Source organism: Salvelinus alpinus, chromosome 1, assembly GCF_045679555.1.
Source record: "Salvelinus alpinus chromosome 1, SLU_Salpinus.1, whole genome shotgun sequence".
NCBI classification, from domain to species: Eukaryota; Metazoa; Chordata; class Actinopteri; order Salmoniformes; family Salmonidae; genus Salvelinus; species Salvelinus alpinus.
In genome coordinates, this window is record NC_092086.1 from 62,541,500 (window position 1) to 62,558,984 (window position 17,485).

The 17,485-nt window shown below is 45.4% G+C and overlaps 1 protein-coding gene and 1 long non-coding RNA gene across 3 annotated transcripts in view; both read right to left on the reverse strand.

Moving 5' to 3' along the window:
* Window positions 1-17,485, reverse strand: part of LOC139582909 (serine/arginine repetitive matrix protein 3-like) — a 174,382-nt gene that overhangs the window by 39,871 nt on the left and 117,026 nt on the right. For both annotated transcript variants that reach the window (XM_071413367.1, XM_071413358.1), the window contains exon 3: window positions 15,115-15,216. In XM_071413367.1, the coding sequence (XP_071269468.1) occupies window positions 15,115-15,216 (102 nt within the window). The remainder of the gene's footprint in view (window positions 1-15,114; window positions 15,217-17,485) is intronic.
* On the reverse strand, window positions 8,842-11,288 carry LOC139582918 (uncharacterized). The gene is made up of 2 exons (XR_011676453.1): window positions 9,603-11,288; window positions 8,842-9,501 (listed from the first exon to the last, which is right to left on the reverse strand). It is a non-coding gene; the product is annotated as an uncharacterized lncRNA (long non-coding RNA).

Consider the following 17,485-nt stretch of genomic DNA (forward strand, 5'->3'; position numbering starts at 1 on the left):
AATCCAAAACAGGAAACTGAAATCCTCTCGTCAATAGAGAGGAACGACTGGAGACGCGACCACAGACTGCAGGTCGCTTCAGGAAGGCACAGACCGTAGCTGACATAGACACCTGCTCACACGCAGCATCTGAAGAAGGCAAAAGAACACGACAGGGCGGAACAAGGACACAGAAACTGCAAACATCAAACAAGAATCCGACAAGGACAGGAGCGGAAAACAGAGGGAGAAATAGGGACTCTAATCAGAGGGCAAAATAGGGGACAGGTGTGAAAGAGTAAATGAGGTCGTAGGGAGAATGAGAAACAGCTGGGAGCATGAACGGAACGATAGAGAGAGAGAAAGAGAAAGAACCTAATAAGACCAGCAGAGGGAAGCACAGGGACAAGACATGATCAAAGACAACATGACAGTACCCCCCCACTCACCGAGCGCCTCCTGGCGCACTCGAGGAGGAACCCTGGCGGCAACGAAGGAAATCATCGATCAACGAACGGTCCAGCACGTCCCGAGATGGAACCCAACTCCTCTCCTCAGGACCGTAACCCTCCCAATCCACTAAGTACTGGTGACCACGTCCCCGAGAACGCATGTCCATGATCTTCCGTACCTTGTAAATAGGAGCGCCCTCGACAAGGACGGGGGGGGGGGGAGGGAAGACGAACGGGGGCGCGAAGAAAAGGCTTGACACAAGAGACATGGAAGACAGGGTGGACGCGACGAAGATGTCGCGGAAGAAGCAGTCGCACAGCGACAGGATTGACGACCTGAGAGACACGGAACGGACCAATGAACCGCGGAGTCAACTTGCGAGAAGCTGTCGTAAGAGGAAGGTTACGAGTGGAAAGCCACACTCTCTGACCGCGACAATACCTAGGACTCTTAATCCTACGTTTATTGGCGGCTCTCACAGTCTGCGCCCTGTAACGGCAAAGTGCAGACCTGACCCTCCTCCAGGTGCGCTCACAACGTTGGACAAAAGCCTGAGCGGAGGGAACGCTGGACTCGGCGAGCTGGGACGAGAACAGAGGAGGCTGGTAGCCAAGACTACTCTGAAACGGGGACAGCCCGGTAGCAGACGAAGGAAGCGAGTTGTGAGCGTACTCAGCCCAGGGGAGCTGTTCTGCCCAAGACGCAGGGTTTCGAAACGAAAGGCTGCGTAAAATGCGACCAATCGACTGATTGGCCCTTTCTGCTTGACCGTTAGACTGGGGATGAAACCCGGAAGAGAGACTGACGGAAGCACCAATCAAACGACAGAACTCCCTCCAAAACTGTGACGTGAATTGCGGACCTCTGTCTGAAACGGCGTCTAACGGGAGGCCATGAATTCTGAACACATTCTCAATGATGATTTGTGCCGTCTCCTTAGCGGAAGGAAGCTTAGCGAGGGGAATGAAATGTGCCGCCTTAGAGAACCTATCGATAACCGTAAGAATCACAGTCTTCCCCGCAGACGAAGGCAGACCGGTAATAAAGTCTAAGGCGATGTGAGACCATGGTCGAGAAGGAATGGGAAGCGGTCTGAGACGACCGGCAGGAGGAGAGTTACCTGACTTAGTCTGCGCGCAGTCCGAACAAGCAGCCACGAAACGACGCGTGTCCCGCTCCTGAGTAGGCCACCAAAACCGCTGGCGAATAGAAGCAAGCGTACCCCGAACGCCGGGGTGGCCAGCTAACTTGGCAGAGTGAGCCCACTGAAGAACAGCCAGACGAGTAGAGACAGGAACGAACAGAAGGTTACTAGGACAAGCGCGCGGCGACGCAGTGTGAGTGAGTGCTTGCTTTACCTGTCTCTCAATTCCCCAGACAGTCAACCCGACAACACGCCCTTCAGGGAGAATCCCCTCGGGGTCGGTAGAAACCACAGAAGAACTAAAGAGACGGGATAAGGCATCAGGCTTGGTGTTCTTATTTCCCGGACGATAGGAAATCACGAACTCGAAACGAGCGAAAAACAACGACCAACGAGCTTGACGTGCATTAAGTCGTTTGGCCGAACGGATGTACTCAAGGTTCTTATGGTCAGTCCAAACGACAAAAGGGACGGTCGCCCCCTCCAACCACTGTCGCCATTCGCCTATGGCTAAGCGGATGGCGAGCAGTTCGCGGTTACCCACATCATAGTTGCGTTCCGATGGCGACAGGCGATGAGAAAAGTAAGCGCAAGGATGGACCTTATCGTCAGACTGGAAGCGCTGAGACAGAATGGCTCCCACGCCCACCTCTGAAGCGTCAACCTCGACAATGAATTGTTTAGTGACGTCAGGAGTAACAAGGATAGGAGCGGATGTAAAACGCTTCTTGAGGAGATCAAAAGCTCCCTGGGCGGAACCGGACCACTTAAAGCAAGTCTTGACAGAAGTCAGAGCGGTGAGAGGGGCAGCCACTTGACCGAAATTACGAATGAAACGCCGATAGAAATTAGCGAAACCGAGAAAACGCTGCAACTCGACACGTGACTTAGGGACAGGCCAATCGCTGACAGCCTGGACCTTAGCGGGATCCATCTGAATGCCTTCAGCGGAAATAACAGAACCGAGAAAAGTGACAGAGGAGACATGAAAGGCGCACTTCTCAGCCTTCACGTAGAGACAATTCTCTAAAAGGCGCTGGAGTACACGTCGAACGTGCTGAACATGAATCTCGAGTGACGGTGAAAAAATCAGGATATCGTCAAGGTAAACGAAAACAAAAATGTTCAGCATGTCTCTCAGTACATCATTAACTAATGCCTGAAAGACAGCTGGAGCATTAGCGAGACCGAACGGCAGAACCCGGTATTCAAAATGCCCTAACGGAGTGTTAAACGCCGTTTTCCACTCGTCCCCCTCTCTGATGCGTACGAGATGGTAAGCGTTACGAAGGTCCAACTTAGTAAAGCACCTGGCTCCCTGCAAAATCTCGAAGGCTGACGACATAAGGGGAAGCGGATAACGATTCTTAACCGTTATGTCATTCAGCCCTCGATAATCCATGCAGGGGCGCAGAGTACCGTCCTTCTTCTTAACAAAGAAAAATCCCGCTCCGGCGGGAGAGGAAGAAGGCACCACGGTACCAGCGTCGAGAGAAACAGACAGATAATCCTCGAGAGCCTTACGTTCGGGAGCCGACAGAGAGTATAGTCTACCCCGAGGGGGAGTGGTCCCCGGAAGGAGATCAATACAACAATCATACGACCGGTGAGGAGGAAGGGAGCTGGCTCTGGACCGACTGAAGACCGTGCGCAGATCATGATATTCCTCCGGCACTCCTGTCAAATCACCAGGTTCCTCCTGAGTAGAGGGGACAGAAGACACAGGAGGGATAGCAGACATTAAACACTTCACATGACAAGAAACGTTCCAGGATAGAATAGAATTACTAGACCAATTAATAGAAGGATTATGACATACTAGCCAGGGATGACCCAAAACAACAGGTGTAAAAGGTGAACGAAAAATCAAAAAGGAAATGGTCTCACTGTGGTTACCAGATACTGTGAGGGTTAAAGGTAGTGTCTCACATCTGATACTGGGGAGAAGACTACCATCTAAGGCGAACATGGGCGTGGGCTTCCCTAACTGTCTGAGGGGAATGTCATGTTTCCGAGCCCATGCTTCGTCCATAAAACAACCCTCAGCCCCTGAGTCTATCAAGGCACTGCAGGAAGCAGCCGAACCGGTCCAGCGTAGATGGACCGACAAGGTAGTACAGGATCTTGATGGAGAGACCTGAGTAGTAGCGCTCACCAGTAGCCCTCCGCTTACTGATGAGCTCTGGCTTTTACTGGACATGACATGACAAAATGTCCAGCAGAACCGCAATAGAGGCAAAGGCGGTTGGTGATTCTCCGTTCCCTCTCCTTAGTCGAGATGCGAATACCTCCCAGCTGCATGGGCTCAGTCTCTGAGCCGGTGGGAGGAGATGGTTGAGATGCGGAGAGGGGAAACACCGTTAACGCGAGCTCTCTTTCACGAGCTCGGTGACGAAGATCTACCCGTCGTTCTATGCGGATGGCGAGTGCAATCAAAGAGTCCACGCTGGAAGGAACCTCCCGGGAGAGAATCTCATCCTTAACCTCAGCGTGGAGTCCCTCCAGAAAACGAGCGAGCAACGCCGGCTCGTTCCAGTCACTGGATGCAGCCAGAGTGCGAAACTCTATAGAGTAATCCGTTATGGATCGGTCACCTTGACATAGGGAAGCCAGGGCCCTGGAAGCCTCCTTCCCAAAAACTGAACGATCAAAAACCCGTATCATCTCCTCTCTAAAGTTCTGATAAACGTTAGAACACTCAGCCCTAGCCTCCCAGATAGCTGTGCCCCACTCCCGAGCCCGACCAGTAAGGAGTGATATGACGTAAGCGATCCGAGCTCTCTCTCTTGAGTATGTGTTGGGCTGGAGAGAGAACACAATATCACACTGGGTGAGAAAGGAGCGACACTCAGTGGGCTGCCCAGAGTAACATGGTGGGTTATTAACCCTAGGTTCCGGAGACTCGGAAGACCAGGAAGTAGCTGGTGGCACGAGACGAAGACTCTGAAACTGTCCTGACAGGTCGGAGACCTGAGTGGCCAGGGTCTCAACGGCATGACGAGCAGCAGACAATTCCTGCTCGTGTCTGCCGAGCATTGCTCCCTGGAACTTGACGGCAGTGTTGAGAGAATCCGTAGTCGCTGGGTCCATCTTGGTCGGATTCTTCTGTTATCCATCTTGTGCGCAGGCGCCGGAAAGAGATGGCTGCCTCGCTTCGCGTTCCTTGGAAAATATGCAGTATTTTGTTTTTTTACGTGTTATTTCTTACATCGGTACCCCGGGTAATCTTAGGTTTCATTACATACAGTCGGGAGGAACTACTGAATATACGATTAACGTCAACTCATCATCGTTCCTACCAGGAATATGACTTTCCCGAAACGGATCCAGTGTCTTGCCTTCCACACAATACAATGGATCTGATCCCAGCCGGCGACCCTGTGCGTCGCCGGAAAAGGGGAAAACGTGGCGGTCTCGTGGTCAGGCTTCGGAGACGGGCACATCGCGCTCCACTCCCTAGCATACTACTCGCCAATGTCCAGTCTCTTGACAATAAGGTTGATGAAATCCGAGCACGGGTAGCATTCCAGAGAGACATCAGGGATTGCAACGTGCTCTGCTTCACGGAAACATGGCTAACTCAAGGGACGCTAACGGAGTCGGTGCAGCCAGCTGGTTTCTCCATGCATCGCGCCGACAGAAACAAACATCTTTCCGGTAAGAAGAGGGGCGGGGGGGTATGCCTTATGATTAACGAGAAGTGGTGTGATCATCATAACAACACACAAGAACTCAAGTCGTTCTGTTCACCTGATCTAGAACTCCTCACAATCAAATGTCGACCGCATTATCTACCAAGGGAATTCTCGTCAATCATAATCACAGCCGTATACATTCCCCCCCAAGCAGACACATCGATGGCCCTGAACGAACTTTATCTGACTCTTTGTAAACTGGAAACCACACACCCTGAGGCTGCATTCATCGTAGCTGGGGATTTTAACAAGGCTAATCTAAAAACAAAACTCCCTAAATTCTATCAGCATATCGATTGTGCTACCAGGGCTGGAAAAACACTAGACCATTGTTACACTAATTTCCGCGACGCTTATAAGGCCCTCCCCCGCCCCCCTTTCGGAAAAGCTGACCACGACTCCATTTTGTTGATTCCAGCCTACAAACAAAAACTCAAACAACAAGCTCCCGCGCTCAGGTCTGTTCAACGCTGGTCCGACCAATCTGAATCCACGCTTCAAGACTGCTTCAATCACGCAGATTGGAATATGTTCCGCATCGCGTCCAACAACAATATTGACGAATATGCTGATTCGGTGAGCGAGTTCATTAGGAAGTGCATTGACGATGTCGTACCCACAGCAACGATAAAAACATTCCCAAACCAGAAACCGTGGATTGACGGCAGCATTCGCGTGAAACTGAAAGCGCGAACCACTGCTTTTAACCAGGGCAAGGTGACCGGAAGCATGACCGAATACAAACAGTGTAGCTATTCTCTCCGCAAGGCAATCAAACAGGCCAAGTCTCAGTACAGAGACAAAATCGAGTCGAAATTCAACAGCTCAGACACAAGAGGTATGTGGCAGGGTCTACAGTCAATCACGGATTACAAAAAGGAAACCAGCCCCGTCGAGGACCAGGATGTCTTGCTCCCAGACAGGCTAAACAACTTTTTTGCCCGCTTTGAGGACAATACAGTGCCACTGACACGGCCCCCTACCAAAACCTGCGGGCTCTCCTTCACTGCAGCCGAGGTGAGTAAAACATTTAAACGTGTTAACCCTCGCAAGGCTGCAGGCCCAGACGGCATTCCCAGCCGCGTCCTCAGAGCATGCGCAGACCAGCTGGCTGGTGTGTTTACGGACATATTCAATCAATCCTTATCCCAGTCTGCTGTTCCCACATGCTTCAAGAGGGCCACCATTGTTCCTGTTCCCAAGAAAGCTAAGGTAACTGAGCTAAACGACTACCGCCCCGTAGCACTCACTTCCGTCATCATGAAGTGCTTTGAGAGACTAGTCAAGGACCATATCACCTCCACCCTACCGGACACCCTAGACCCACTCCAATTTGCTTACCGACCCAATAGGTCCACAGACGACGCAATCGCAACCACACTGCACACTGCCCTAACCCATCTGGACAAGAGGAATACCCATGTGAGAATGCTGTTCATCGATTACAGCTCAGCATTTAACACCATAGTACCCTCCAAACTCGTCATCAAGCTCGAGACCCTGGGTCTCGACCCCGCCCTGTGCAACTGGGTCCTGGACTTCCTGACGGGCCGCCCCCAGGTGGTGAGGGTAGGTAACAACATCTCCACCCCGCTGATCCTCAACACTGGGGCCCCACAAGGGTGCGTTCTGAGCCCTCTCCTGTACTCCCTGTTCACCCACGACTGCGTGGCCATGCACGCCTCCAACTCAATCATCAAGTTTGCGGATGACACTACAGTGGTAGGCTTGATCACCAACAACGACGAGACGGCCTACAGGGAGGAGGTGAGGGCCCTCGGAGTGTGGTGTCAGGAAAATAACCTCATACTCAACGTCAACAAAACAAAGGAGATGATTGTGGACTTCAGGAAACAGCAGAGGGAGCACCCCCCTATCCACATCGACGGGTCAGTAGTGGAGAAGGTGGAAAGTTTTAAGTTCCTCGGTGTACACATCACGGACAAACTGAACTGGTCCACCCACACAGACAGCGTTGTGAAGAAGGCGCAGCAGCGCCTCTTCAACCTCAGGAGGCTGAAGAAATTCGGCTTGTCACCAAAAGCACTCACAAACTTCTACAGATGCACAATCGAGAGCATCCTGTCGGGCTGTATCACCGCCTGGTACGGCAACTGCTCCGCCCACAACCGTAAGGCTCTCCAGAGGGTAGTGAGGTCTGCAGAACGCATCACCAGGGGCAAACTACCTGCCCTCCAGGACACCTACACCACCCGATGTCACAGGAAGGCCATAAAGATCATCAAGGACAACAACCACCCAAGCCACTGCCTGTTCACCCCGCTATCATCCAGAAGGCGAGGTCAGTACAGGTGCATCAAAGCAGGGACCGAGAGACTGAAAAACAGCTTCTATCTCAAGGCCATCAGACTGTTAAACAGCCACCACTAACATTTAGCGGCCGCTGCCAACATACTGACTCAACTCCAGCCACTTTAAAAATGGGAATTGATGGAAATTATGTAAAAATGTACCACTAGCCACTTTAAGCAATGCCACTTAATACAATGTTTACATACCCTACATTACCCATCTCATATGTATATATACTGTACTCTATATCATCTACTGCATCTTGCCATCTTTATGCAATACATGTACCACTAGCCACTTTAAACTATGCCACTTTATGTTTACATACCCTACAGTACTCATCTCATATGTATATACCGTACTCTATACCATCTACTGCATCTGCCATGCCGTTCTGTACCACCACTCATCCATATATCTTTATGTACATATTCTTTATCCCTTACACTTGTGTGTGTGTGTAAGGTAGTAGTGTGGAATTGTTAGGTTAGATTACTGTTGGTTATTACTGCATTGTCGGAACTAGAAGCACAAGCATTTCGCTACACTCGCATTAACATCTGCTAACCATGTGTATGTGACTAATAAAATTTGATTTGATTTGATTTGAATGAGGACCCAAAAGCGACGTAATAGTAACAGAGTCTTTATTCCAGTATAAAACAAATAATGATTCTCCTGGATATAAATCAATGGTAATCCAAAACAGGAAACTGAAATCCTCTCGTCAATAGAGAGGAACGACTGGAGACGCGACCACAGACTGCAGGTCGCTTCAGGAAGGCACAGACCGTAGCTGACATAGACACCTGCTCACACGCAGCATCTGAAGAAGGCAAAAGAACACGACAGGGCGGAACAAGGACACAGAAACTGCAAACATCAAACAAGAATCCGACAAGGACAGGAGCGGAAAACAGAGGGAGAAATAGGGACTCTAATCAGAGGGCAAAATAGGGGACAGGTGTGAAAGAGTAAATGAGGTCGTAGGGAGAATGAGAAACAGCTGGGAGCATGAACGGAACGATAGAGAGAGAGAAAGAGAAAGAACCTAATAAGACCAGCAGAGGGAAGCACAGGGACAAGACATGATCAAAGACAACATGACACAGAGTCAATCAAGACAGCCTCTTTTTCGAAAGGCCTTTACTTATGACTTAAACAGAATAATTTTCTACCCATCTTATTCATTAATGCTGTGGGATAAATCAGGTGTTTCTAGGTGGGCTTAAACAAATCTACAGTGAAACAAAAGTGTACATTTTACACATATGTTTATTGACTTTTAAAAAGACCACAGGAACATGACCGATATAGTGGAGATGCATGCTCCAAAAATCTGCTAGTGGATATTCAATGTACAACAATAGTCTTAGGTAACAAGCAATACGTGTTAAATAAGGGCCACAGACAATCATGACAGCCTCTTTATGAAAGGCCTTTACTTATGACTTAAACAGATTCATTTTCTACCCATCTTATTCATTAATGCTGTGGGATAAATCAGGTGTTTCTAGGTGGGCTTAAACAAATCTACAGTGAAACAAAAGTGTACATTTTACACATATGTTTATTGACTTTTAAAAAGACCACAGGAACATGACCGATATAGTGGAGATGCATGCTACACAAATCTGCTAGGGGATATTCAATGTACAACAATAGTCTTAGGTAACAAGCAATACGGGTTAAATAAGGCCCACAGTCAATCATGACAGCCTCTTTATGAAAGGCCTTTACTTATGACTTAAACAGATTCATTTTATACCCATCTTATTCATTAATGCTGTGGGCATACCCCAGGATTTACATGCCGGACGGATTATCTACCCATGGAGGGAAAACTTACGGAGCTTTGAGGGAGTGTGCAAGCGTTTTAGCGATCGGATAATGGTCAGGGCTAACCAGGACCTATATCTGTAAGAAAGGCATAGTAAAAGACATTAATTATGAAAGGCTATAAACTGTATGTACTAAATATTGTGAATTAAATAAATGGTTTTAAAATTGTATCTCACCTTTTAACGATAGGAATAAGTCCTTTCCATCTATCACCAAGCATGCCCCCGGAGAAAAAAACTTGCGGAAAAAGCCATGTGCGCGCGTATGTGTGTGCGGGAGTGTGCTGTAGTGGCTGTGTGTGTGTGTTTCAAAAACAGAAAAAGGGGCGGGGTGTGTGTTCAAACGACCCCCATGCATCTGCGCTCAAGGCTCTCTCTCTCTCTCTCTCTCTCTCTCTATGCCGGGGGGTCGTTTGAAACCAAGGTTTACACTATCCTGCAAAACAGAGGCCTACCCCCCAACAAAAATATTGTGTCTTACGCCTCCTAAACACAAAGGCCTTTCAAAAACTATTTTTTTAGGTGGGCTAAAAAGTCATTCATCCCAGCGATGTCGAGACCTCCCCAACCCCAGCATCTAGGTGCTAGCACCCCGGAGATTTTAGAATATCCAAAAGGATCCTAAGGTTTAGACACCCCCAATCCCATGTGTTTGAAAAAAATAGCAGAGTAATCAAATATACCGGATAGCGCCCAAAAAAAAAAAAAAAAAAACCCGTCACCCCCTGCTTTGTAAACTCATTCCGTACTATCACTACTTTTGAGCCAAGGCCACAAACTTCTCAACGAGTCTAGTGAAACAGATAGTTTCCCACTCTGTTCGCATCGTTTTAGTGCAGTTCGTGAAAACGTATACAGTGATCCCTCGCCACTTCGCGGTTCACTTATCGCGGATTCGCTATTTCGCGGATTTTCATAATGCATTTTTTTTTTTTTTTTGGTGCATTGTGCTCTGCATTCTGATTCGCTAAAAACTCACTCCCGCTTCTTGTATCAAAACATGCTACGAATTGTGCTATCATTTTGTCGTCTCGTGCAGTTATGTGTACGTACATAAAACAGCTTGGCAAATTTACATTAAGTTGGCCAAATTATCTTGTAATTTCGAACATCTCCTAAACCCATAATGTCGACGAAACGGCCTACACGTGAGTCACTGTATTTGTATACATGTAATAGTTGCTAATTGTAAAAAAAAAAAAAGTTTTCTATTTCGCGGATTTCACTTATCGCGGGTCATTTTCGGAACGTAACCCCCGCGATAAACGAGGGATTACTGTATATTAGATTTGGGATGCGGGGACTTGTTTGAACATTAATGATATTATTGTAATATTAAACAGGAGTTATATGTGTTTTAAAACGATGACCAAAATTATTATTTTATTTAAGTCAATTGCACATATTCATGTAATTTAAAACGTTCGCAGGATATGCAACATTAAGCCAACTGCATTCCGGGGATAAATGATATGGAACCGCCTTCATTAGAATGGAATTCCGAAGAGCAACGGAGGGACACAGAATTTTACGAGATATCTATATGTCAACTGTATGTATTTTTTATGATAAAATGTACACCCGACATCGAAAATCAGACAACCCTGGAGGACATGATCGAAACGGAAGGGGTACCCCCGGAACATGAAGAGTAAAACATCCACCTCTGGCCTGCTCGCCTCCCTACCTCTGAGGAAGTACAGTTCCCGCTCAGCCCAGTCAAAACTGTTCGCTGCTCTGGCACCCCAATGGTGGAACAAACTCCCTCACGACGCCAGGTCAGCGGAGTCAATCACCACCTTCCGGAGACACCTGAAACCCCACCTCTTTAAGGAATACCTAGGATAGGATAAAGTAATCCTTCTAACCCCCCCCCCCCCTTAAAAGAGTTAGATGCACTATTGTAAAGTGGTTGTTCCACTGGATATCATAAGGTGAATGCACCAATTTGTAAGTCGCTCTGGATAAGAGCGTCTGCTAAATGACTTAAATGTAAATGTTAAATGTAAAACCTTGAATTCGGACGATTTCCCCGCTTCAAATGACATTTCGGAGGTCTCTGATTTGCGGTTGTTTGTGATGGGCAGAAAACAGGTTAAGGAAAACTCCGAGCCTGAAACAACATTCAGTCATGCTATTCTAAAACAGGAAGACAACGATTTTTACAGATATTCAGAAACAGATGGACAATAATTATCATTATAATTTGTTTTTTAAATATATTTTTTTAGGCCATATGTTAAATGGACGTATTCTTATAAGTTAAAATGTATCTATTTCGTATAAATACATGTTAACATTATCTAACGTCTGTATGATACCCAGAGGCTACAGGGCATAATGGATTGGGAACAGACAGATTTAGACGGGGATTCTCAGAAGCAAACTACGTCCGGTCCTTTACGTGCCCCCTTCACTAATACACTATTTTCGGCGTAAATTCCCCCACCCGACTACGGAAGAGCAGATGAAACAGAGACAATTCTGCGGGCTTGTACTGAAGGCCTTAACCTAGCTCCAAACACAAGCCAGCAGACCAGGACAGATAAAACGATAGACGTTGAATCTTTCCTTCCTCATGGAACTTTTTTGAAGGGGAGTTGAATATTAGAGGTGATGTTTGTATATATATATATATTATCTAAGAATGATTGGTATTAATTCTAGGCCTTTACATGTATGTTTTTAAAAATGAAGGCTATTTATACAATGAAACATTGTTTTTATTCATACTGTTTGTAAACAATAGCTTCTGCCCCCTCGGGGTCTACTTGAACCGCTTATTAAATCAGACCTCTCAGACCAGAAAGTATGATTAGAAACCATGGCCAACTATATTCAATCTGTGATTAGAAGCGATAATTAGAAGCTATGACAAAACTATGATCAAACTATGATAATAAACTATGAACAACTATGAAGACAGGGCTGTATGTGTGTGAATGATGAGCTATTATTTAAGAGTGTAATATTACTCTCTCTCTCTCTCTCTGCCAGGCTATGAAAAAGACAAGAGAAAGGACAGGGACTCCAGAATGTTGATAGGTCTTAGATTTTTATAGACAGGGTATCTGTAAAACACAATGTGACAACTAATGAAGATGCAAAAAGGGGTTTTCAGGAATATATTTGGTTGACAGATTTGTATTATTATAAAAAGTAATATAAAAATGATTAGAATCTTTAGTATTATTATGTTACATGCGAGACATACCCAGAAATGTCAGCGTAGACAACTTACAAGAATGTGTTTACCAGGCCGTGATGAAAACATTTTAAAGGAGCTTTAATTCAAACATGCAAAGATATATATATGATACAATTACCAACGTTAAAAACTGTTGTTACAATATCACAAATAATGTTTCTCGGACTAACACACTGTAGAGTTTCCTATATACTAAAGAACAATCACTAAGACAAAACACAAAAAGTTGTAATACAATCAGTATACAGGCCATTCTATAGGGAATACAGGTACATTTTGAAAGATTAAGATGTTGATGTGATTTAAAAAAAAAAATCATTTCTCAATTTAGGATAATACGGTTTATTTTATACTTTACTTAAATTGTATTATTTATCTTGCCTCATACCAGGCTAATACACTACCAAGCCATGCAAACAGCTAGGGAATTAACCCAGAACAGTTGTGGGTCTTTTTTTATTTTTTTATTTTATTTTTTGGAACAATAAATGATCAAGAATACCAATAGGCGTGATCTGATCCTCAAACCTATCACGACATCCTATAATGCACAGACATATGCAAAACCATACAACTCTGACAAGAAAACAATGAAAATCTTAACATGACTACAAGCCCTGCCATTATTTTTTAGTTACCATCCACCCAATGGTTGAATTTGGTACTTTTTCTATGTAGATGCACCGAGCCTCCAAGTGGCTGGAGACATACAACAGGCTAAAATAAAATGACCCAGTATGTGAAAAGCTGGGGGTCAAATGTATTTTTTATGTTTGGTTTTTGTTACAACCAACAGGGCTTCCTAACATTCGACATAACTAGTAAGCCTTACGCGGGAGATTAGTACTCATAAGTAATAGGGGGTAAGAAAGATCATAAAGGTCATTTCATATTTCGGTTTAGGGGATTAATAACTTTAGGGAAAACAATATTCACACTATGGGGATTATAAACATGGTAGAGAGCCATCACATCATGATGTAACAGGGATGAGTGGCGATTCAAAGTACAACAGGAGTCTTCTGGAAACTGCAATACGTGTTAAATATGTTTTACATACAGCCAAGACTGAGTGGTTTCACAAACTCCCTTTAAAGGTTTTGTAAGAAAGTTGTAACAGGCCTCATTCACCAGTCTAGAGATTAACCTAGAGACACCAAAAACATCAACGTTTAGAGCAGCTTGGAGATTATTCCCCATGTAAGGTGGGCAAAGAGCTGATTTACCTAACCCTGTACATACCAAAGGAATTTCCAGAGTTAGCAAACCCTGACACTGGGTATGATAACTCTGACTCGTATGTCTAAGGATTATTGTAGATGTTTACACCTGAGGGAGTTTACAGTAGGTCACTTAGATGTATAAAGGCAAAGAGAGCACCAAATTTACCTACGTGACCTCAAAGGACAGCCTACTTTATAATAGAGAATGCAGGGCTGTGTACTGAACATGTACCCCTTATAAAACATAGCGATCTAAGGTCAAATGTATCTAAAGTTTTTAATGAAGTGGCCGCTGCATTTAATTTAGATTACTTCAACATAGTCTAGAAACAGTAAGACCATTGATTGAATGATCTGCTTTGTGCTATTGAGCAAGAGGCCTGACCCAGGATTGATTTGCACTTTTCGCACCAAAGTACGTTCATCTCTAGGAGACAGAACGCGTCTCCTTCCTGAGCGGTATGACGGCTGCCTGGTCCCATGGTGTTTATACTTTTGTATTATTGTTTGTACAGATGAACGTGGTACCTTCAGGCGTTTGGAAATTGCTCTCAAGGATGAACCAGACTTGTGGAGGTCTACCATTTTTTTCTGAGGTCTTGGCTGATTTCTTTTGATTTTCCCATGATGTCAAGCAAAGAGGCATTGAGTTTGAAGGTAGGCCTTGAAATACATCCACAGGTACACCTCCAATTGACTCAAATGATGTCAATTAGCCAGAGGCTTCTAAAGCCATGACATCATTTTCTGGAATTTTCCAAGCTGTTTAAAGGCACAGTCAACTTAGTGTATGTAAACTTCTGACCCACTGGAATTGTGAAACAGTGAATTATAAGTGAAATAATCTGTCTGTAAACAATTGTTGGAAAAATTACTTGTGTCATGCACAAAGTAGATGTCCTAACCGACTTGCAAAAACTATAGTTTGTTAACAATAAATTTGTAGAGTGGTTGAAAAACGAGTTTTAATGACTCCAACCTAAGTGTATGTAAACTTCCGACTTCAACTGTATATATATTTTAACCTTTATTTTAGGCAAGTCAGTTAAGAACAAATTATTATTTAAAATGACGGCCTATACCGGCCAAACCCAGATGACGCTGGGTCAATTGTGCGCCGCCCTATGGGACTCCCAATCATGGCTGGTTGTGATACAGCCTGAAAGGAGGGAGAGAGACAGAAATAGAGACAGAGAGAGAAACAGATATAGAGAGAAAGAGAGAGCAACAGAGCGATACGGAGGAGAGTGTGACTTACGGTGGGCGTGTGTGTGTTCCCTCTCTGGTGATTACCCCCTCTTTCTCCATCAGCATCTGTCTGAAGGTGCCGACCTTCTGCCTGATCTCCTCCTCAGAGTACCTACAGGAGAGAACACATACTCAGTGGGAGTAGACCAACAACACACTCAAGGCACACACAGAGACACACACAGTCGCAGGCACACACGCAAGCACGCACACAGAATCTGTTTAACTATCCTTGAGGGGACCTAAAATTGATTTCAACTCAACATCCTATTTTCCCTAACCCTAAACCTAACCTGTAAGCTTAAAATAGCTTTTGTCCTCGTGGGGATGTGGGAAATGCCCCCCACGAGCGAGAATTTACCTTGTTTTACTATCCTTGTGAGGACTTCTGGTACCCATGAGGATATTAACACACACACACACACACACACACACACACACACACACACACACACACACACACACACACACACACACACACACACACACACACACACACACACACACACACACACACACACACACAGTTGATTTACTCGGTGGAGCAGAGCAGACAGGGCAGGACTCAAATATATATTTGCAAGGCAGTGAGGTGGAGTGATGGCTAACTGTCATGGCGAAGGCAAAATATGGGAACCACTAAGTCTTAGTGACTAAGACATGGTATAGACAGGAGATGGAGAATATAGCCAGGCACAGACAGCAACAGCATCACACACACACACACACGGCTAGTCATTTTCAATATCACACGTTTCCCGTCCTATCAGAGAGAGCAGCAAGGCTTATCGCCATCTGTCACAACGGGCGCTGGTGCGTGTGTAACGCCACGCCATCTCCAAACGGGGGGCATAAATGTACAGCTTGACCAGAAGGGGATAAGATGGCTGGCCAAAAACCATATGTAGTGGAATGTGTTTCCCTTAGTATGGCTTAATTGATACACGACACAACTTGGGAAAGGAAATGCAGGTGATTTGCTGTGCCAGCTCAACTTAAAATCTCCCTAGTCCTTCCTTCCGGCCCCTGTGTTTGTGTGTGTACACACATGTGAGAGAGAGATGATTCGCGGTGTGTGGGCATGCGTGCGTGTGGCGTGCGCATGTGTCAGATGATTCACGTTGCTAGATCACCAATTCCCCAGAGTCATTCCTTGATGCCCCTTTCTACATGCCATGTTTTATTCTGACAGCAGAAATAGGGGTGGATCTCACTAGAAACGCCAGTGGTACACAACACATCAATACACTCAATCCTGTTAGCCAATTTCTCAACGTTATCAGCATTGGCTAGAATCCTGTGGGTCACCATCATGTGGGGGTGAAACTCATAGTAATTTAATAGGATCTCGGTGGTGAAACTCAGATTGACATATTAGTAATTTAATAGGATCTCTGTGGTGAAACTCATAGATTGACATATTAGTCATTTAATAGGATCTCTGTGGTGAAACTCAGATTGACATATTAGTAATTTAATAGGATCTCTGTGGTGAAACTCAGATTGACATATTTGTAATTTAATAGGATTGCTGTGGTGAAACTCAGATTGACATATTAGTAATTTAATAGGATCTCTGTGGTATATACGTATACTTTATGTTAGAAGAACCTGAGTGGGATAATTGCCTATTGAATGTATGTTTTGTGGCCAAGTTAACTAATGCAGTGCTAGATATACTGTATTTGTATGTGGGTGGAAAACAAGTAACAAACCCGTTCAGACATTACCACTGACAACCGCTCCAATGTCCACACACAGATTGTACAGTTCTGGATGGGAGTCATGACTCCCTGCCAGTTAGTTCTATTGGAGGACTGCCAGAAGAACACAGAGCACACAGTCTCTGAGAAGGAAAACTGTTCAGCGAGCATCACAGAGGAGCTATTTAGAACACAACTCAAGGTCAAATGCAGAGAGAGCTGTGGAAGGAATGAAGGACGACCGTCTGTATGATTCCTTTTGTTCAATATCTTGTATTTTAGTATTTGTCAATCTGCTACTTAGCATTTTACAACATGCTCTCTCTATCAGTTGTTTCAATGGCACTATCTTTCTCTGTAGGTGTAGCAAAAGCTCCTGAACTGAACACACTGCGGGAGCTGTCCACTGGTGGTCGGTGCTGAAACACATTCAAAAGCTGCTGAACTGAACACACTGCGGGAGCTGTCCACTGGTGGTTGGTGCTGAAACACATTCCCACTCAGTAAAAGAGACTCTCTTTGTTCATTGCCAGTCAGTCACGGCACCAATCCCAGTAAATAGTGAAAATAATAGCAGTAGTCTGAACCAGACCAGAAAGCTGTGTAGGTGCTGTGTCCATTTATCCCAGAATTGCCCAGCGCTATCAGTACCGCGGCTAGGGACAGGAGATTAAGGTA